We start from the raw sequence: 20,026 nt of genomic DNA, 5'->3' as shown, positions 1-20,026 counted from the left end.
TGAGCGTGGGGGGCGTGGTTGAGCGCCCGGGGGCGCGGCCTGGCGCTGAGAGAAGCGGCGGGGCGAACCCGAGGCTCTAGTGAACAGCGTAGCCGGACGGGGATCGCCGGCGGGCGGCGAGCTGAGGCGGCCCGGGCCCGGCGGTCTCCGAGATGTCACGATGGCTGTGGCCATGGTCGAACTGTGTGAAAGAGCGGGTCTGCCGCTACTTGCTGCACCACTACTTGGGTCACTTTTTCCAGGAGCACCTCAGCCTAGACCAGCTCAGCCTCGATTTGTACAAGGGCAGCGTTGCCCTGCGGGATATCCACCTGGAGATCTGGGTGAGGAGCCAGGCCCGAGCCCGGCAAGAAGGTGGGGGGGCACAGGGCCGCAACGACCTGAGGCTCCCGGAGAAAGGGTCGGGCCAAAGGGACGGGCCAAGGGACCAGGTACTAGGAGTGTTAAGGCCGTGGAAATCCGGCCCTTTTCAGGCGTCAGAAGGACCCGTTTGATCGCCTCCAGAGCAAGAACCTAGGCGGGAAGGGGTTCCTGGTGGCCACTTCCCAGGAGGAGAAACTGAGGCCGGGGAGAGGGATGTCACTTGTCTGGAGAAAGCCAGAATAAGCACACTGAATTTGGGGCCTTGATTTTGAGGAGCGTGGTGGAGGGACTAAGAGGGAGGAGGGAGTGGAGCCGAGGAACTAGGGGGTTCGGGTAGGACCAGGCCAGGGCAGTATAGACTTGGGGCCATGCGGCTGGTCACGGGAGACTGGTAGGGGTCTGGAGCCCTGCCGAGGACACCTGTGGGAAAGGTCCCCTGACCTCCTGACCCTATAGCCTTGGGCCCAGTGGGTGGGGTTCGCCTCCGGATGTTGATGTCAACAACCGCGTCAGCACTCGTGTTGATCAACACCTCGTGTGACTGCTGCTGCTGCTTCTGCCTACTTCCTGCTTTTGGGAGAGTGGGAGGGACCAAGTGGCTGTTTGGGGAGGGGATTGGGAATTAACATCCCCATCCGAGGGAAGCCCGAGGGAAGCCCACAGGGAAGGTCGAAGAGGTCTGACCCCTGTCAGGAAGGAGGCTGGGGAGACAGTGAAGAGGCAGAGAGAAGTAAGGTCAGGATCAGAAGTGAGTCTGGGGGCAGTGAGGGGCCGTGACTCACAGCTCAGCTGACCTGGAAGGTTGCAAAGGAACCACCAATTACAGGCATCAGCTCAGGGCTGACCCTGGAAGGGCAGAAGGCAGGGGCTTCTCAGTCTTCTGGCTGGGCAGGCAGTGTGGCTGGCTGCAGCACAATCTGGGCAGGAAGAGTCGGGCCTCAGGGACAGGTCTTCCTGAGCAAATGTAGGATAAGAGAAGTCCCCTGAGCCCAGAGTAGGGGGCACCTTCTGGCAGCCTCTTGCCTGTGAGTCCCAGTGCAGGAAGCCTTCTCAGACCTCTAAGCTGCCCCTTCCTACTTCAGTGCCAAGGAACGCGCCTGCCGCACCCAGCCCTGCCCTCCTGTTGGGTTTGAATTGGCTCCTAGCTAGTTATGCCCTAGTGGAGTGCAGGTGCTTTTCCAATAGCCAGCCGCTCCCCCCAGCTGTTCTGCCTGCAACCTCTACCTTGAAGACCTCGGAAGAAGCCTAGTGCCTAGAGACCCTGAGATAGGATGAGGAGAGAGACATTGGTCCAGTACATCGGGTGACTAGGCTAGTCTCCTCTCCTCTCTAGGCCTGTTTCCCCATCTGTGGATGTTACATGAGGAGTTTGGACTTGATTTCTCTGGGCCTTCTGGTGTGTTTATTCATGGACCCAACAAGTGCTTATTGAGACCCTCTCTGGGTTTCACTGGGAACGCAGGTGGGCTTCTACTCTCCAGGAGCTCCCAGGCTGGTGGGGGTATTGTTCTCCCATCTGTAATGGGGCGGGGGGGGGGTGCTCAGCCTGTGCCTCAGAGAGATGTACAGCTACACCAGGTGTTTGGAGTCAGGGGGCGTCCCCTGCCTGCCTCTTCTGGACACTCCCGTGAACTCTGCCTGCCCAGTGCACAGGTGTGGTGCTGGTGCACTCTCTGCCAGGCCTTTGAGTGTGCTGGTCCCAAGCCTGGAACCCTCCACCTTCCGTCCTCCACCTGGCTCCCTCCACTTTGTCCTTCCGCTCTCCCTCTGGTTTGAAAGTTTTGGCGTGTTTGGGTGACTCAGTGATAGGACCCAGCGAGGGTTGGGGGTCCACATGAGCAAAGGTAGGACCTCGTAGATCGCATTGTAAGAATCGGAGAGAGCAAGGGTACTCTCCAAAGCAGAGCAGACGAAGGATGCAGCAGCCTGGGAGACAGGCGGAGTGGGGTTTTCCTGAGCCAGGTCTGTCCCCTGTCTGCTCTCAGTCTGTGAACGAGGTGCTGGAGTCCATGGAATCGCCACTGGAGCTGGTGGAAGGCTTCGTGGGCTCCATCGAGGTGGCCGTGCCCTGGGCTGCGCTGCTCACTGACCACTGCACTGTTCAAGTGTCAGGCCTCCAGCTCACCCTGCAGCCCCGTCAGGGCACAGGTAGGCTAAGGGCAGGCTGAGGTTGGGGTGGGGTGGGGGTGGGACAACAAGCGGTGGAAGTGGGCCTGGTCGCTCGGGAGCTGGCTGCACGTGCGTGCCCTGAGATCCTCTTCCTACCTGCAGGCCCGGGGCCTGCTGACTCGCAGAGCTGGGCCTCGTGCATGACCACGAGCCTGCAGCTGGCTCAGGAGTGCCTACGGGATGGGCTGCCTGAGCCCTCTGAGCCACCACAGCCCCTGGAGGGCCTGGAGATGTTCGCCCAGACCATCGAGACTGGTAAGCAGGGCCCTCCCGTCCACCCTGCTACCCTGAAGGGGAAATTCTGCCTGTCCTTTACAGCTCTGCCTAACCCGAGACCCCCTCCTCACTCCTCAGTGCTGCGGAGGATCAGGGTGACCTTCCTGGACACTGTCGTGAGGGTGGAGCACTCCCCGGGTGTTGGGGAGCATGGCGTGGCAGTGGAAGTCCATGTGCAGAGGTAGGCGCAAGTCTGGTGGGTGGGCTGGCATGCGGGAGAGGGGGTGTGAGGGGCTACAAATGGCCCTGGTCCTGACCCCACCTCCAGCCTAGGCTCCTGGGAAGTGGCAGAGCATGTCTGCGTGGGCCTGGACAGTGACTACAGCGAGGTGCTGGGCTGTGTTGTAAGCCTTGAGTGGAGTCCCGGGGCCAGGTGGTACAGATGTGGAGTGGCAAAGAGACCCCTCAAGCATCAGGTCACATGCAGAGGGTCCAGGACCAAGAACTGGCCCTGGGGGTCCAGGACGGTCTGGCTACGATGGGCAGCTCCATGACCCCAGACCCCTAGAACAGAATACTGTGCAGGGAAGGGGCTCCACACCTGGGTTGACTGGGACAACGGCTGACTCTGCACTCCCCAGACTAGAATACTGTGACGAGGCCATGCGGGACCCAAGCCAGGCACCCCCAGTGGATGTGCACCAGCCTCCTGCTTTCCTGCACAAGCTGCTGCAGCTGGCGGGGGTCCGCCTGCACTTCGAGGAGCTTCCCCCACAGGTGGGCCAACTGCGATCCCCACAGTCTCTTTCTTCTAATCCCTGCCCTCTCTGGCCCTGGATCCTTTTGCCCCTCTCTCCCTTTTGATGAGCTTTGTTGGCATCTTCTTGACCCCTCCCCTCTTGTATCCTCTTGCCTCCCAGGAAGGTGCCCCAGAGCCCCCCTTGCAGATCGGCACTTGCTCAGGGTACATGGAGTTGACAGTGAAATTGAAGCAGAATGAGGCCTTCCCAGGCCCCAGGGTGAGTCCCTGGGCCCGTGGGGAGGAGGTGGCGCACTCAACCTCAGAGTGCTTAGCCAGGTTTATCTTCTCGGGACAAATTGGGATGTCAAGTAGGGGAAGTTGCTGCCTTCTGGGCAACTGGAGAAACTGAAGTTCAGAGAGGTCATAGCCAGGGTTCACTCAGCTAGTTGGTGAGAAAGTTTAGCCTGGCAACTGGTATCCTTCCTCTGCAGGCTGAGGGCAGGTGGGTAGTGGCTCTCGGGGGGCCTGGGTGGCAAGTATAGGCTCCCTGGTTGCCCCCTCTGCCCTCAGCTGGAGGTGGCCGGACAGCTGGGCTCCCTGCACCTGCTCCTAACCCCACAGCAGCTCCAGCAGCTTCAGGAACTGCTCGGTGCCATGAGTCTGGCAGGTGAGGCCTCTGGGCAATTCAGGGGGTGGGACAGCTGCTGGAGAGGGGTCGGCCAGGTTGGCCTGATGCCAGGAAGTGTCCTCCACTGTAGACCCTAAGGCCTTGGACGACAAGCTGAACAAGAGCCGCCCACTAGGTGCTGAAGACCTGTGGCTGATCGAGCAGGACCTGAACCAGCAGCTACAGGCAGGGGCTGTGACCGAGCCCCTCAGTCCTGACCCCCTTACCAACCCGCTTGTCAACCTGGACAGTACTGGTGGGTGTGGGGCCAGGCCGGCGGCTGGCGGGGTGGCCAGTGTGGGTACAGGAGTCAGGGGGGCCAAGCCCACTGTCCCTGATGCTCTCACCTGGCCCGCAGACCTCTTCTTCTCCATGGCGGGCCTCACGAGCAGCGTGACCTCCGCCCTGTCTGAGGTCTCCCTCTCCGACGTAGACCTGGGCTCCTCCGTGCACAGTGACGTGACCCCACGCCAGCTCCCTGCCCAGGGCCACCCCACGGGTGAGTGCTCCAGAGTCAGAAAGAAAGGAAGCAGCCTCGGTGCTGTGATGCCATATGTATGTGGGAGGCCCTCTGTGGTACCTGAAGGTCCACCATGGGTGACTTGGTTTCTGGGGGAGGCTGGTGATACAACGGACAAAACCTGGCTTCCAGAGTCAGTGAACTTGGATGAGCACTTCCACTCTCCAAGACACACTTTCCCCTCCCAGTAAGTGAGGGTAACCAGGCATGACCTGTGGGCTATGTGTTTTTAGCCATTTATTGAGAGCTTGTACGTGTACGGGACTGGTTTGAGTGTTTTGTCACCTGCAGTCCTTGAAGTTCCCTTGCGAGGGTTGAACTGAGCCTGGACTCAATGCCTGGCCAAGCCTCTTCCCAGAGCCACAGTCCGCTGGGCAGGGATGCTCTTGAACTCTGGGGAGCCTCTGGTGAAGCCTCTGTCCCCTCAGGCAAGACGGCCCTCACACCCCATCCGGACACCATGCGCCCAGACTCGCTACTGAAGATGACCTTGGGGGGTATGACCCTGACCTTGCTTGAGACATCCGCCCCGTCTTCTGGACCGCCTGACCTCACCACCCACTTTTTTGCTGAGTTTGATGCTGCCAAGGATGGGCCCTTCGGCTCCCGTGACTTCCACCATCTCCGACTGCGCTTCCAGAGGGCCTGTCCCTGTAGCCATGTTCGGTACAAGCCCAAGGCAGGGGCCTGAGTAGAGACTCCCTGAGCCTCACAGTCCCCTGCCTGATGCCCAGCTTCTTCCCTGCAGGCTAACGGGTGCAGCTGTGCAGCTGTCCTGGGAGCTGCAGACCGGCCGGGGCCGCCGGACCACCAGCACGGAAGTGCACTTCGGGCAGCTCGAAGTGCTGGAGTGTCTGTGGCCCAGGGGCACTTCGAAACCTGAGTACACGGAGGTGAGGGCCAGCAGCGAGTGTGTGCGGCCTGGGCCTGGAGATTGGGGTAGATGTGAGGGCTTGGCCTGAACCTCTCACCTTTCACGTCCCACCCCAGATCCTGAGCTTCCCCAGCAGCCAGGGCTCCCAGGCTTCGGCTCAGCCCTGTGCCCACCTGCGCCACACGCAGACACTGCGCCGTGTGCCCAAGGTAACACACTCCACTCTAGGCCTAAAGACCCTTGGCTGCTTCTCATAGTGTGTTGACACCACACCCCCAGTCCCAGTCTCCTCTGCTACCTCCCTGGCCTGCTCCAAGCAGAGCACACCTCCCCACCTGAGGACCCCTGGGCACCCCTCCCTGGCTCATCGGGATGGTCGCCCACTAACCTCCAGGGCTGGGTGTGGTGACTCATGGATGGCTTTTATTGAACAAGCAGGGTATCTACCTTCGGCAGTGTGGTGATGGTCTCCTGGTCCCCTCCTGAGTCCCCTGCCCAAGCGCTTTTCACCACCACCTGGGAGGCCTCTCTGTTTTGCCCAAGGGGACCCCTTCCCGCCCCGCCCTCACCCACCCTACAGCCTTTGTTGACCTGAACACCCTCAACCTCAGAGCCGATCCCGGCGCACAGCCACTTGCCATTGCCGCTCAGAACTGGCCCTGGACCTGGCCGATTTCCAGGCAGATGTGGAGCTGGGGGCCCTGGACCGGCTCGCTGCCCTGTGGCACCTGGCCTCCTTAACCCCTCCCGAGGCACCCGCCGGCCTGCTGGTAAGGTGCCTGGCCAGGGCTGGGAGTGGGGAACAGGCCCTGTGGCTCGTGGTCACCGTGGTGGGGGCCCTGGCAGCAGCTGTAACCCCTGCACCCTCTCGCAGACAGAGTCCCCGCCAGCTGCCGAGCAGCAGACAGTGGTGCGGCTATCAGCGCCCCGGGCCACACTTCAGCTGCGCTTCCCCATTGCCGACCTGCGGCCTGAGAGGGATCCCTGGGCAGGCCAGGCTGTTCGAGTGGAGCAGCTGCGGCTGGAACTGAGTGAGCCCCATTTCCGGACAGAGTTGAGCAGTGGGCCTGGCCCCCCAACCCCCACCCGCCTGGAACTTACCTGCTCTGATGTACACGGTAAGAGCCCTTGGGAAACAGACAGCACCTGGGGCAGGGGCTCTGGCCTGGCCTCCAGCAGAGATGGGCCTTGGGGGAGTAGGCAGGGCGGGCCCTTTGTCCCTGGGCTGCTGCGTGAGAGAGCGTGGGTCTGTAGACAGGAAAGGATAGCCACCGCTGACTCCGTGTGGCACGGAGGGAGAAATGGAAACAGGCAGCAATAACCGTCCCCATTCTTCCCCCTCCCCTCCAGGCACCTATGAAGATGGAGAGAAGCCACCTGTACCCTGCCTGCGAGTCTCCAAAGCCCTGGATCCCAAGAGCCCTGGTCGAAAATACTTCCTGCCCCAGTAAGTGGGGGCTCTGGCAGGGGCAAACGGCAGAGGGGGGTTTTGCTCCTGAGGGTGGCGTGAGGCCACCTGGAATCGGGCTCAGGGGACCTGTCAGTGACAGGCTTGTGCCCGGCAGGGTAGTGGTGACCCTGAACCCCCAGATCGGCAGCACGCAGTGGGAAGTGGGCCCAGAGAAGGCACAGGAGCTGGACCTGTCTGTTGAGAGCCCCTGTGAGCTGCAGGAGCCCGAGCCCTCGCCCTTCTCTTCCAAGAGGACAATGTATGAGACCGAGGAGGTGAGGTCTGGAGGCCCTGGGTCTTTGGAAGCCACGTGGTGGCTGTGGGCTGGGGAAAAGGACTACCTGGGGCCCCAGGTGATGTGACCCAGCACCAGCGAAAAATTCGTCTCTTTCATCATCTCATTCAAAGGGGAGTTGAAAGCAACCCAACCTGTGGGGCCCAGGAGCGAGGGTGCTGGTGAGGGCCCTGTCTCATCAGTCACGCGTTGGTACTGTATGTTTAGGCCTTGGGACCCTCTCTTCTGAAGGTGATGAGGGTTGAGTGAGAGGTGGTTAAGGGCCTGGCCCCTGTGCCAGAAAGTCTGGGTCTCATTCCAGACTCTGCTGCCCAGCAGCCGTGTCATCTCAGCTCGGGGCCTAACCTCTCAGAGAGTTACATACGGATGAGTTTCCTCATCTGAAAAGTGGGCACAACAACCTCTCTTAGGCCTGTCCTGAGGATAGAGGAGTTGATGTGTGAGGCCCTCAGAGCAGGCTGCCATCCCAGCAGGAGAGGGCTCCTGCGAATGAGTGAATAAGAGTGAACGAATGGCCCTGGCTCGTGCGGCTCAGTGGATTGAGCACCAGCCTGCGAACCAGAGTCGCTGGTTTGATTCCCAGTCAGGGCACAGGCCTGGGTTACAGGGCAGGTCCCCAGTTGGGGGCGTGTGAGAGGCAACCACACATTGATGTTTCTCTCCCTCTCTTTCTCCCTTCCTTCCTCCCTCTCTAGAAGTAAATAAATCTTCAAGAGAAAAAAAAGAATGAGTGAGTGATAGGTGGTTAGGAGGCAGGTCTGGGTCCGCTTGCTGAGCCGGCGGCAGGCCCCGCCCCCTCTCAGCCGCCTTTCCTGCTCCCCACGTAGATGGTGATCCCAGGAGACCCTGAGGAGATGAGGAGCTTCCAGAGCCGTGCCCTGAGGCTGTCGTGCTGCAGCGTGGAAGTGGTCCTGCCCTGTGCCCACATCTTCCTGCCCAGCAAGGATGTCTACGAGAGCCTCTACAACAGGTGACCATGCGGGCGGGCGGGCGCTGTGGTGGGCACTGTGGCAGGGGCCGCGCCGGCCTCCCTCACGGCGCCCTCCACCTGCCTGTCTCAGGATCAACAATGACCTGCTCATGTGGGAGCCAGCAGACCTGCTTCCAACCCCCGCCTCTACCCGCGCCGCTCACCCTCCTGGCTTCTCGGGCCCTTCGGGCTTCTGGCCTGACAGTTTCAAGATGTGCAAGTCAGCCTTCAAGATGGGTAGGAGGGCCACCCGGCGGGGTCTGGGGCCCCCAGAGTGGGCAGGGCCGGGGCGGCCCTTCCAGGCCTCCTTCCCACTGGCTTCTTGATCTCACCTCAGACTCCGACTCGGATGACGAGGATGCCCACTTCTTCTCGGTGGGGGCATCCGGTGCCCCCCAGGCCGCCCCCGAGCCCCCAAGTCCTCACTCCCAGAGCACCTTGACTACACTGGTGACCGTGCTGAAGGGCCGGGTCACGGCCCTCTGTGAGACCAAGGTGAGGGCAGCCCCGGTGAGGTGAGCCCCCGACCACAGAGGCCCCGTTGACGGGGGACTGAGACCGGGGTGAGCAGTGCCGAGCTAGGAATGTGGGAAATGGGCCCGGGGCAGTGGGGGGCTGAGCGGGGCCTGTCCCACCAGCAGCACTCATCGGACCCCACCCGTCCTCCCTCGCCCTGTCAGCCACTTAGCACCTGCTGTATGTAAGGCGTCATTTGGTGCTAGGAGGCAGACTGGGCAGGGGCGAGTCTTCCCCTCTGGCAAGACACACTGCTGGCCAGGGCCTCCAGCGGAGTCCGTGCGGGTGCCAGAGCTGATCCTCGTCAGGCCAGGGCTCTAGGAGGGCCCCTTCCTTGCCCCTGAGGGCCTGGGCACTGCTCCGCACGGCTGGTGAGGCCGAGCCATGTGCTCTGTCTGCAGGACGAGGACGGGAGGCTGCTGGAGGCTGTGCACGGGGAGCTGGTGCTGGATGTGGAGCAAGGCACCATCTTCAACGTCTCGCAGTACCGAGGCCAGCCGGGACTTGGCTACTTCTGCCTGGAGGCCGAGAAGGCAACGCTCTACCACCGAGGTGTGAGGGCTGTGGGCCAGTTGTCAGGGGTCTCCGGGGTCTGCGGATGGGTGGGGGCTTTCAGGAGGGATGTGGGCCCTCAGTTAAGTGGGCAGTCAGCTGGCTTGTCAGGGGGCTCACCAGATGCTTCTGCAGCGGCCATGGAGGACTACTTGCTGCCCAGTCGCCTGGAGCTGCCCACCTTTGCTCCTCCGGCGCAGCTGGTCCCAACCATCTACCCATCAGAGAAAGGAGTGACCGAGCGGGGAGCCTCAGGCCGAAAGAGCCAGGGCCAAGGCCCTCATATGCTGTCCAGTGCTGTGCGCATCCACCTAGACCCCCACAAGAATGTCAAGGTACAGCCATGTCTGCTTCTGCCTGCCTGGTGTGTGGAGAGCTGGGCTCCCCCTCACTGACTATGTCCCACCCCCAGGAGTTCCTGGTGACACTGAGGCTGCACAGAGCCACCCTACGCCACTATGTGACCCTACCGGAACAGAGCTGGCACTCCCAGGTGAGGGAGGGTGGCATGAATAGACAGGTCTCAAGGCCGGGAGGAGGCTGGTGTCATGGTTGGGGTGGGGGACTAGGAGGGGGAAGAGGCCACCCTGTCCTCACAACCTCTCCCACCTGGTCCCCAAAGCTGTTGGAGTTCTTAGATGTGCTGGATGACCCAGTGTTGGGCTACCTGCCCCCGACGGTCATTACCATCCTGCACACACACCTGTTCTCCTGCGCTGTGGACTACAGGTACCCAGGCTGGGTGCCAGGGGCAGGGGGCAGGCTCTCGCGTGTGTGTGAGGAGCCTGCCCCAGCTTCATTGTCACCCCCAGGCCCCTCTACCTCCCTGTGCGAGTCCTTATCACCGCTGAGACCTTCACCCTGTCCAGTAATATCATCATGGACACTTCCACTTTCCTGCTCAGGTATGCAGCCCCCCCCCCGCCGAGCTGCACTGCAGCTGCCACTGCCTAGAGCTGCCGCTGCAGCCCCCTGTGCTGTCTGCCTGCTCTGTCCTCAGGCCACCCTCTGAGCCTTTCTGTGCATTCGAGTAATGATCCTCCCTGAGAATTGGATGCACCTTCTTAGAGGGCGGTCGGACCAGGGGGTCAGAGCCTTCCGGGCATGCGTGTGTGCTCTCTGTTCTGATCACTTCCTCTGGGCCCAGTTTGCTTCTGGTCGCTGCGCTAGCGTAGAAGGATGAAACAGCTGGAATGTGGTGCCTCCACGGCACAGTTCGAAACAGCCAGGACTCACAGTCCAAATGCCCCCAGATTGCAACCTGAGTCGGTAAACGTGGCTCGCCTGGCGTGTAAGTCAAGTCAGAGAACAACATCGACAGATACGGAGAAGTGCCATAGTAGTGTTCACTGGGAAAAGTACGATGTGAAACTACAAATGTTTAATACAGACTGATGAGCAGGTATTCACAAGCATCTCTCTGTAGCTTCTTGAAAGAGAGTGGAAGGAGAGGTATAGCAGAATTTGGGATTGGGGTTAGGGATCGTGTCCTTTTTATTGCTACGTTTTAAAATATTTGAAAGGGGCTTGTGTTATGCTGCCATTAAAAGAAGGGCTTATTTCACAAGACCAACGAACGCAGGAGGGGAAAACAGGGCCCTCCCTTCCCTGAGCTGCTGTGAGGCCCAGACTTGGAGGAGGAGCTAGAAGTACTTGGGGCAACAGATGGATCTGGGCCCGCAACACGGGAAACCAGGCCCGCTCTCCCCGCAGCACACACCCAGGCCAGAGGGGGCTCACACCAGGGTCTCGTGGGCCTGGGACCACTTTGGGTGTCCCTCTGCCTGTCTCTGGGCGCCCCGCCCTGGCTGGCTCCCGTGGAGCTGCCGCCTGCAGGGGCTCCGGGCCCTTCTCAGCCCTGTTCCCCACCAGGTTCATCCTCGATGACTCAGCCTTGTACCTGTCCAACAAGTGTGAGGTGGAGACCCTGGATCTGCGGCGAGGTGGGCAGGGCCTGGGCTGGGCTCCCTCCCCTCTGAGGGACCATGGGCCCCGGCCACACACAGTGTAGCCCATGTCCTCCCTCCCCCAGTGGCCAGTTCTCCACACGCACTCGAGGGCTGCACCCAGATAAACCCCGATTCTCCCCCGGGTGGCGCATGTGTTGGGCCGGGTGTGAGGAGGCAATAGGAACGTTTCTTGTCCTCTGCTTCAGATTATGTCTGTGTCTTGGATGTTGACCTCCTGGAGCTCGTGATCAAAACCTGGAAGGGGAGCACTGGGGGCAAACTGGTGAGTGCATCTGTTTCCCAGAATCCCTGGGGCTGGAGCAGTGTGGGGGCCGAGGTGCCTGCAGAGGGCCCCTCTTCCGCCACACACCCACTCTTTGCTTCTGCTCCCTGGGCCTGGGCGCAGGTCAGGGTCACTGCATGTCCTTCCCTCACTGGGTTGTGGTTATTGGCTCTGTTGGGAAGGGCCAGGCCCACTGTGAGTGTCCCTCAGTGGGAGGCCAGCCACTAGAGGGCAGCTGCAGCCAGGGCCTCTGCAGTGAGGCAGTTTCCTCATCTGTAAAACGGAGGCCTTGCCTGGCTGGCTGGGGTCAGGGGCAAAGGAGTCAGGTTTAATGAAGCCCTTCACTCAGGGGTCCAGCTCCGCTTCCTTGGGCAGCCCTGGGCCAAGCGCCTTCCACCCTCGGCTCAGTGTGCTCACCCACCCCAGGGAAGACCCAGCCTGTCCCATCTCTGGATGGACAGGGTAGAGCTTGGGCTGACGGCGCCCCGCCCTGCCCCGCCCCTACAGAGCCAGCCGCTGTTCGAGCTGCGCTGCTCCAACAGCGTGGTGCACATGCACAGCTGCGCCGACTCCTGCGCCCTGCTGGTCAACCTGCTGCAGTACGTAATGAACACAGGTGACCTGCACCCCCCTGCCCGGCCCCCCAGCCCCACTGAGATTGCCGGCCAGAAGGTACAGGTGAGACCCGACGGCACAGGCTCCCAGAGCCTGCCTGGCCCCCTCCCCTCTCGTGGTCCCTCAGGGGCCTGGCCACGGTGCACCCCTGGGGCCCCACCCCTCCCCCCTGGCACTCATTCACGCTCCTCCCCTGCCTGGTCCAGCTCTCCGAGAGCCCCGCCTCCCTGTCCTCATGCCCCCCAGTGGAGACGGCCCTCATCAACCAACGGGACCTGGCGGATGCTCTCCTGGACACTGAGCGCAACCTGAGGGAGCTGACCCAGCATTCAGGTGGGCCAGGGGGCCTCTGGAGCCAGCGGACGCAGCCAGCACCCACGCCAGGCTCCCCCAAACCAGCTCTCTCTCCTACAGGTGGCCCCCTCCCTCAGGCCTCGCCCGTGTCAGTCTACCTATTCCCAGGTGAGCGGAGTGGGGCCCAGCCCCCCTCGTCTCCTGTTGGGGTCCCTGCTGGCGGTTTGGGGCCATTCTCAGAGACTGATGAAGATGAAACGGAAGAGGACGGGGATGGAGACACTCTGGACAGTGACGAGTTCTGCATCCTTGATGCTCCTGGCCTAGGCGTCCCGGTGTGTGGTGCGCAGGCTGGGCAAGGAAGGGCAGGCAGTGGCGGGAGAGGGTGGCATAGTTTCAGGCCCTTGTAGCGATGGAGCCATAGGAGAGGCAGGAGGGGGTCGGTCTCCTGTGGGAGGTGGGGCTGGGGCGGTCTTCCTGGGGAGGCAGCCCTGACTCTGGGCTTTGAAGGAGCTAGTGGATTGCCAGGGGAAGAGAAGGGTGGCATTCTGGGCAGAGGGATGGCACATCAGAGTAGGGAGGATGTGGGCAGGTGGTTAGTTGGGAGGGTGCGGACTGCAAGGGTGCTGACCTCTTGGCCTCCAAGTACCGATGGGAATGTCACATGCAAGCAAGACCCAGGTCCCTGAAAGACAGGGCTAGTAGGAGCAGGGGCACTTGGCCCATCCTGGGCAGAATGTGTAGACGCAGGCTGTGTGGACAGTGACCCATGAGTCATTTTTTGCAGAAATGGGGGAGGCCCGAGGCTGGAAACCCGGTGGAGGGTGGCCTTGTCAGGGGGGAGTCTCTGGGCCACACCTGTTCACTTGGTCTCTTCCTTACAGCCCCGAGACGGGGAGCCTGTGGTGACGCAGCTGCACCCAGGCCCAATTGTCGTGCAGGACGGGCACTTCTCCCGGCCGCTGGGCAGCACGGACCTGCTGCGGGCGCCTGCCCACTTCCCGGTGCCCAGCACCCGGGTGGTGCTGCGCGAGGTCTCCTTTGTCTGGCACCTCTATGGAGGCCGAGACTTTGGCCCCCACCCCGGCCACAGGTGAGGAAGAGAGTGCAGGTGGCAGCTGACGATGGGGCCTGGGCTGGGGTCCAACCCGACTTTTGGCAGCTGGTGACCTTGAGCCTACCCTCGCCTCTCTGGCCTCAGTTCCTCCTTCCTTATCCCCCCCAGCTCCCGGAGGAGGGTTTCCCACCACAGGCCAAGAGTCCTGCTCTAAGAGGAAGGGGTGAGAAAAGGGTGTTCTGCTGAGTTGGCCTGTCCTCTATCCTTCCCAGGGCAAGAGTCGGCCTCACGGGTCCCCGGGGCTCCCCTTCTCGTGGCTCTGGCCCCAACCGGCCCCAGAACTCCTGGCGCTCGCAGGGGGGCAGTGGGCGGCAGCACCAGGTCCTCATGGAGATCCAGCTCAGCAAGGTGAGCGAGGAGCTTCTTGGGATGCAAAAGGCCAGCTCGGGTGGGGGACGGTGGCTGCTCGCCTCATCCCTTCTGCTCAGCCCGCACCATAGGAACTCACTTTGTGGAGTGGGTTGTGCAGGTGTTTCGCGGATGCAGAACCAGTGGCCCTGGTGATAGGCTGGAGAGCGAGGCTTGAACTAATGTTTATGCTCAGGATGATGGAGCAGATGGACCTGGGGGAGGAGATCAGGAGCTCAGTGTGACCTCGTGGGTGTGAAATGCCCATGGGGTGGCCACAGGAGGGGGCCGGGACGCCACCAGGCGTGGCGCCGAGATGGGGCTACATGCGGGAAGGGAGCCTGGAAGGGTAGGGTCCTGGGCAAACCCTCCGTCCCTTCCTGGGTTCTGCCTGCATGGCTCAGGCCTCCATCCCCCGCCTCCCCAGGTAAGCTTCCAGCATGAGGTGTACCCGGTGGAGCCAGCCGCAGGCCCCACAGCCCCCGGCGAGGAGCTGGCGGAGCAGCCACTGTCGCGCCAGGTGTTCATCGTGCAGGACCTGGAGATCCGAGACCGACTTCCCTCCTCCAAGATCAACAAGTTCCTGTACATGTACACCAGCGAGCGGATGCCACGGCGCACCCACTCCAACATGGTACTGCGGGCAGCCCCATCGCCCAGCCAGGAGGGGATGGGGCCACGTCTTCATGCATGTGAGAGCGTGTGCTCACCCTCACCTGGGTTGTCTGTGAGCCTGGGGGATGGGGGTGCTCCGGGTGGCCCAGCTGCTGAGGGGGTAGCTTGTGTGGATGCAGACTTGATCAGGTGAGCCATGGCAGGCAGGAACCCAGGGCCTGCGGCCCAGCGATCATCTAGTATTCGCCCTTTGTCCCCAGCTCACCATCAAAGCCCTGCATGTGGCCCCCTCGACCAACGTGGGTGGACCCGAGTGTTGTCTCCGGGTCTCGCTGTTGCCCCTGCGGCTCAACGTGGACCAGGTGAGGGGGCTGGCTGTGGGCGGGCCCAAGGTGAGGCCCCCTGCTGCCAAGCCCTGAGCCTGACCTGTGGCCCGCCCTTTCCCCCACAGGACGCCCTGCTCTTTCTTAGGGACTTCTTTACCAGCTTGGCAGCAGGCATCAACCCCATGGTCCCAGCAGAGGCCTCCGCCGAGGGTGAGAGGCTGGCCCAGGGAGGGGCGGGGTTTGGCCTTCCACCTCCCAGCCGGCCCTGGGCCCATCTCTGGTCTGTCTAATCTCTAGCTCACCCTGAGACCCGAGCCCAGCCCAGCAGCCCCCAGGAAGGGCCACCTGAGGGTGTAGAGGCGCCTGAGGGCGTAGGGGCCCCTGACGATGTGCAGGAGGCTGCAGGTGGTGGGCAAGGCTCTGAGCAGCAGCCCATCTACTTCAGGTAAGGCTGTGGGCGGGGCCCTGGGCGGGCTGGGCGGGGCCAGGTCAGTGGTTAAAGCACCCTCCCTCTTACCCCCAGGGAGTTCCGATTCACGTCTGAGGTGCCCATCTGGCTGGATTATCATGGCAAGCACGTGACCATGGACCAGGTGGTAAGTGGGGGCCATCAGGTGGGGGAGCTGAGGACCCTGGGCGTTCTGGGGTCCCCGTTCTGCTGAGGTGTAGCCTGGTTTTGGGGGGCCAGGAGGCCAGGGCTCGTACCAGGTGTCACTGGCTGCCAAGGAGGGGTCCGGTGGACTGGGCAGGCCGCTGTGCTCCCCCACGTAAACTCAACCCCTCTGCCTCCCAGGGCACATTCACTGGCCTCCTCATCGGCCTGGCCCAACTCAACTGCTCTGAGCTGAAGCTGAAGCGGCTCTGCTGTCGGCACGGGTGAGCGCTCCACACCCCCAGCACTCTGGCTTCTCCCAGGGCCCTGCTCTCCCCTTTGCTCTGGTCCTGACTGGCTGTGTGGCCTTGGCCAAGACATTGATCCTTCAGGGCCTCAATTTCTTCTCTGTAAAATGGGCACAGTTATCCCTGTACAGGGCTGGCTGGGGCCTCGGGCAGTGTTGAGGTACCTCGGGTCCACCCAGCCCCGTGGCCCCTCAGTGTGTGGCTCTGCCCTACCCTGCCCCCCTCTCCCCTCCCCTCCCAGACTCCTGGGCGTGGACAAGGTGCTGGGCTACGCTCTCAACGAGTGGCTGCAGGACATCCGCAAGAACCAGCTGCCGGGCTTGCTGGGGGGCGTTGGCCCCATGCACTCAGTTGTCCAGCTCTGTAAGTGCCTGGCTCTGGGAACTCTTGAAACCGCCATACCCTTGGGCAGCCTAGAAGCTGCCATTGGGAATGAGTACCGGAGGTACTACAGTAGGTGGGGGGGGGGGGCCAGTGCAGCCTTCGCACCTCTGACGAGCCCATCACCCCACCCCAGTCCAAGGGTTCCGGGACCTGCTGTGGCTGCCCATCGAGCAGTACAGGAAGGACGGGCGCCTCATGCGGGGGCTGCAGCGGGGGGCCGCTTCCTTTGGCTCGTCAACGGCTTCTGCGGCCCTGGAACTCAGCAACCGGCTGGTACAGGCCATCCAGGTGAGGGCGCCTAGCTCCGCAGGGTGGCAGGGCCTGCCCTGGCGTCCGATCTTGTCCCCAAAGCTCCCCTGACTGGGTAGTCTGAGTGTGCAGAACGTTTTATGAGGAACAGTCACGGAGAGGAGAGGCCAAGTGACTGGCTGGCAACCCATAGCCCGTCTCCCGAGGCCCCCTGTCGTCCCCATGCAGGAGGACGAGTGTCCCCCCAAGCTTCGTAGCCTGCTGAGTCTCTGCTTACGGCCAAGTCTTGAAGGGGAGGGAAGGGGGCCCTGTTTGTAGACAGGAGGGTAAGGCCCAGACTGGCCCTGGTTCACTCAGGCCCTGCACCTTGCTAGGCCCTATGGATCCCCGGTCTCTGTCCTGGGGCAGCTATAGGTCGAGTGGTAAACCCGTGATGTGAGGGCTGGGACGGGACAGGCAGGCATTTACAGGCAGTCATCACAGGCGGGCGTGAGCATGTGACATGTGGGGAGCGTGGTGCTTTCTGGGCCCTGCAAACCCAGCCCCATGAGGGCAGGGTCAGGACTCCAGAGAGGAGGCTGGAGAAATAAGCCAGCATCTGAGGGGGCTCCCCCAGGGCATCACCTGGAGGGCGGCGGCACCTCCAGGCAAGGGCCCTGGTGGGAAGGAGTGATGCTGGATGAGAGACTTGGGCACAGAGAACAGGGGAGTCTCGGACAGAAGGCAGCTTAGACTCGGTGATGGACTCCCTGGTTCGTGTGGGGAGTGAGAGGGACCCCTAATCTGCAGGGCTGCTCTGTAGACCTGGCAAGGCCAGGCAGTGCACCCAGCCCAGGCAAGCTGCATGTGGGGCACTGCAGACAGGTGTGGGGGTCAGCAGGAGGGGGTTGGGGTCTGGAGGACATGAGGGGCAGCCCCTGAGGAGGCAGCCAGTCCACTTGAAGCCCCCTGACCTGGCTGGCGGGAACCTTGGCAGGACCCCTGGAGCCAGCACAGGTTTGGGGCTGGGGCAGCAGTGGGCTCCCTGGACTGGGGGCCCAGGGGTTCTATCATGTCTGCCTGGACCACCTCTCCTTATCTGGGGTCTCCCGTGCTCCCCCAGGCCACCGCCGAGACGGTGTACGACATCCTGTCCCCGGCGGAACCCATCTCCCGCTCCCTGCAGGACAAGCGCTCTGTGCGAAGGCAGCGCAAGGGCCAGCAGCCAGCTGACCTCCGGGAGGGTGTGGTCAAGGCCTATGATACCGTTCGAGAGGTAATGTAGCCCAGCCTTGTCCCCGTCACCCCATACCTACTCTGCACCCAGACCCCCACACTAACTGCCCACTTCCACAGGGCATCTTGGACACAGCTCAGACCATCTGTGAGGTGGCATCTCGGGGTCATGAGCAGAAGGGGCTGACGGGGGCTGTGGGAGGCGTGATCCGCCAGCTGCCTCCGACAGTGGTGAAGCCCCTCATCCTGGCCACAGAGGCCACATCCAACCTGCTCGGTGGGATGCGCAACCAGATCCTTCCGGATGCGCACAAGGACCACGCTCTCAAGTGGCGTGCAGACGCAGCCCAGGACTGAGCGCCGGGTGTGGAGGACTCCAGGGCGCTGCTCGCCTACATGCCCAGCCAACCGCAATGGCGTCTCAGCTCCCGCACCTCCCGTGAACTGTGCCCACGGCATGGTGGCGGGCCCTCAGGATGGACCTCGAAGGACCCTGCCCCTGGCCTTCCTGCTGCCAACCGCCAGAGTGGGGCCTCCCTGCCCGGGGCCTTGGCCCTGTCTCTGCACTTTTTCTTGGGGGGCGGGGAAAGGACGCTGCCCCTACCACCGCCTGGTCTCACACTACTGCCCTGTCCCAGGATGGAGGCTTGTGGACCCTCAGATGCTGACCCCACTCAGCCCAGTGTCTGTGTCTCTGGGAGAGGTGGGGGCACGGGCACCGTGTGGTTCGTGCGTTATCTTTAAGCTCCTGAGCGTGTGGGTCAGCATCTGCGTGAAGTGGAATAAACTGTGCCCACCGCCAGCCTCGTCTCCTGTACACCTGCACTGCCCTGTGCACCCACACTGCTCGGCCTCAGCCTGACCTTGACTTGCCTAGATTCCCAGCTCCGCACCCAGCCTCGCCTATGTCACCATCAGGGTTGGCCACACCCACCCTCCCCAGGCCTCTACTTACACAGCCCCGGCCGGGCTCCTTCCCTCAGCTGCCCCGTGCCTCCCCTCACCAGGGGCTGCCACCTTGGTCCCTCTTCTGTGTGGCAGAAGCTGAGTGAAGGGCGGGGAGGAGTGGCCCTTGGAGGCCGCCTTGTCCAGACTCTATTTCTCGGCAAGAGCCCAGAGTCCAGCCTCACCTGGGGCCAGGTGTGAGGGGACCGTTGGGAGGATGCTGGACCAGAGCAGAGCTCGGGGTTACAGGTCCCCCGGTGAGGTTCAGACCTGACCACATGACCTGAGGCCCTAGGCCATGCATCTCCGGGCCTCTGGTCCTTCCTGGTAACCCTGCCCAGCTTATGAGGACCTGGGGCCTCAGTCAAGGCACCCCCTGGGAGGCTGGGCTCTCTGGAAGTTGCCCCCACCTTCATTAGCAGGAGGCTCTGTTCTGGAGTCCCAGCCTCGGGGCACTGGCTGGAAGGGGTCCTGTCAGTGCCGTTTGCACAGAAACTTCCATGGGATCCGGAGGGTAACCATTGTCTGCACCCCCTTCTCTCTCACACGTCATTTCTTGAGGACGGGGGGCGGGGGCTGCTCAGATCGCCCGCCTGCCCCACCCTCCAGTAGCACCACACAGGTGAGCCCACGGGGAGACTGAGGCACGAACTTAGAGAACCCTCACCTTGCTGAGGCTGTCAGAGGGCCTCTGGTTAACAGAAGTTCCCCCCGCCCCCCCCCCCCCGGTGTCTCTGGTGTCTCCTCAGTGAGGGAGACATGGGCACCCTGTGAACAGGGCAGAAGTTTTGTCCTGGTGGACCCGGGGTTCTCGCTGTCCCTGGATACCTGGGGCAGCAGGCCAAGACCAGGAGTTGCAGGGGGAGGGCCCAGGGGGGCACCGGGCTGTGGACGGCTGGGATCTGATGCCACCAAGAGGGGCAGATGCTTCCTGGAGCTGCCCCCCGCCCCCACTGCCCGGGCACAGTCCAGGGTTCCCTGCCCTTCGAACCTCACTGGTGACCCATGCTGACGGACAGCAGGATAATCATTAACTGCCGCCAGGGGCTGGGCCAACGGCTCAAAAGGCGCTGGGCCCAGGGCGTCCCCACTTCCTCCTTACACCCCAAGGGCCAGCCAGGCACCCAGGTAAGAGCTTGCCCAGTTGGTTGGAACCCCACAGCCCCTCTGCTCCAGGGCACTCAGCCCAGCCTCCCCTTTGGTGGAAGAAAGGAGTTCTAGGCAATAGCTGGGTGGTCCCAGGAAGTCTCTATCATTCTTGGGCCTCAGTTTCCCCGGTGGGATGAGTGACCCAGACTCCCTCTGGACGGTGGCATCCCTGTGTCCCGCTGCTTCCATGAGGTCGGGCACACGGTTTTGCCCGGGCATCCACAGGAGGCCTGCCAGGCTAGGGGCAGGTAACTAGCTCCGGTGTCTTCATCCACAGTCCTGTCCCCCACGCAGGGGACTCCT

At 62.5% G+C, this 20,026-nt stretch overlaps 1 protein-coding gene and 1 long non-coding RNA gene across 3 annotated transcripts; one reads left to right on the top strand and one right to left on the bottom strand.

Moving 5' to 3' along the window:
- Window positions 1-48: 48 nt before the first annotated feature.
- ATG2A (autophagy related 2A) lies at window positions 49-18,431 on the top strand. Of its 2 annotated transcripts, none has more exons than XM_037053141.1 (41): window positions 49-323; window positions 2,349-2,511; window positions 2,635-2,787; window positions 2,887-2,989; window positions 3,390-3,525; window positions 3,669-3,767; window positions 4,061-4,157; window positions 4,249-4,413; window positions 4,516-4,656; window positions 5,106-5,343; window positions 5,426-5,570; window positions 5,668-5,760; window positions 6,163-6,321; window positions 6,426-6,669; window positions 6,902-6,998; window positions 7,117-7,276; window positions 8,124-8,266; window positions 8,358-8,503; window positions 8,604-8,761; window positions 9,184-9,334; window positions 9,470-9,669; window positions 9,747-9,827; window positions 9,957-10,063; window positions 10,147-10,239; window positions 11,207-11,277; window positions 11,490-11,566; window positions 12,074-12,238; window positions 12,388-12,514; window positions 12,596-12,810; window positions 13,360-13,568; window positions 13,805-13,940; window positions 14,368-14,574; window positions 14,816-14,917; window positions 15,007-15,091; window positions 15,179-15,326; window positions 15,405-15,477; window positions 15,675-15,757; window positions 16,023-16,144; window positions 16,299-16,453; window positions 17,517-17,669; window positions 17,750-18,431. In XM_037053141.1, exons 1-41 carry the CDS (start codon window positions 153-155, stop codon window positions 17,984-17,986), a joined length of 5,808 nt encoding a protein of 1,935 aa, XP_036909036.1. In that variant the 5' UTR covers window positions 49-152; the 3' UTR covers window positions 17,987-18,431. The 2 variants fall into 2 exon arrangements, with proteins under 2 accessions (XP_036909036.1, XP_036909035.1); XM_037053140.1 differs by having other exon boundaries at window positions 12,074-12,244.
- On the bottom strand, window positions 248-1,973 carry LOC118991696 (uncharacterized). Its single transcript, XR_005067462.1, has 2 exons — window positions 1,724-1,973; window positions 248-1,157 (listed from the first exon to the last, which is right to left on the bottom strand). It is a non-coding gene; the product is annotated as an uncharacterized LOC118991696 (long non-coding RNA).
- Window positions 18,432-20,026: the final 1,595 nt, after the last annotated feature.

The sequence above is a fragment of the Sturnira hondurensis genome, unplaced genomic scaffold (genome assembly GCF_014824575.4).
Source record: "Sturnira hondurensis isolate 20B ecotype Veracruz unplaced genomic scaffold, ASM1482457v3 Scaffold0007797, whole genome shotgun sequence".
In the NCBI taxonomy this organism is placed as follows: domain Eukaryota; kingdom Metazoa; phylum Chordata; class Mammalia; order Chiroptera; family Phyllostomidae; genus Sturnira; species Sturnira hondurensis.
This window is presented reverse-complemented; position numbering and strand designations above follow the sequence as displayed.

Coding starts and splice junctions, on each gene's coding strand:
- ATG2A (XM_037053140.1), top strand. CDS start 153: ATGTCACGATGGCTGTGGCCATGGTCGAACTGTGTGAAAGAGCGGGTC. Junction 3,526..3,668: donor TCGAGGAGCTTCCCCCACAG/GTGGGCCAACTG, acceptor CTTGCCTCCCAG/GAAGGTGCCCCAGAGCCCCC. Junction 12,245..12,387: donor TTGCCGGCCAGAAGGTACAG/GTGAGACCCGAC, acceptor TGCCTGGTCCAG/CTCTCCGAGAGCCCCGCCTC.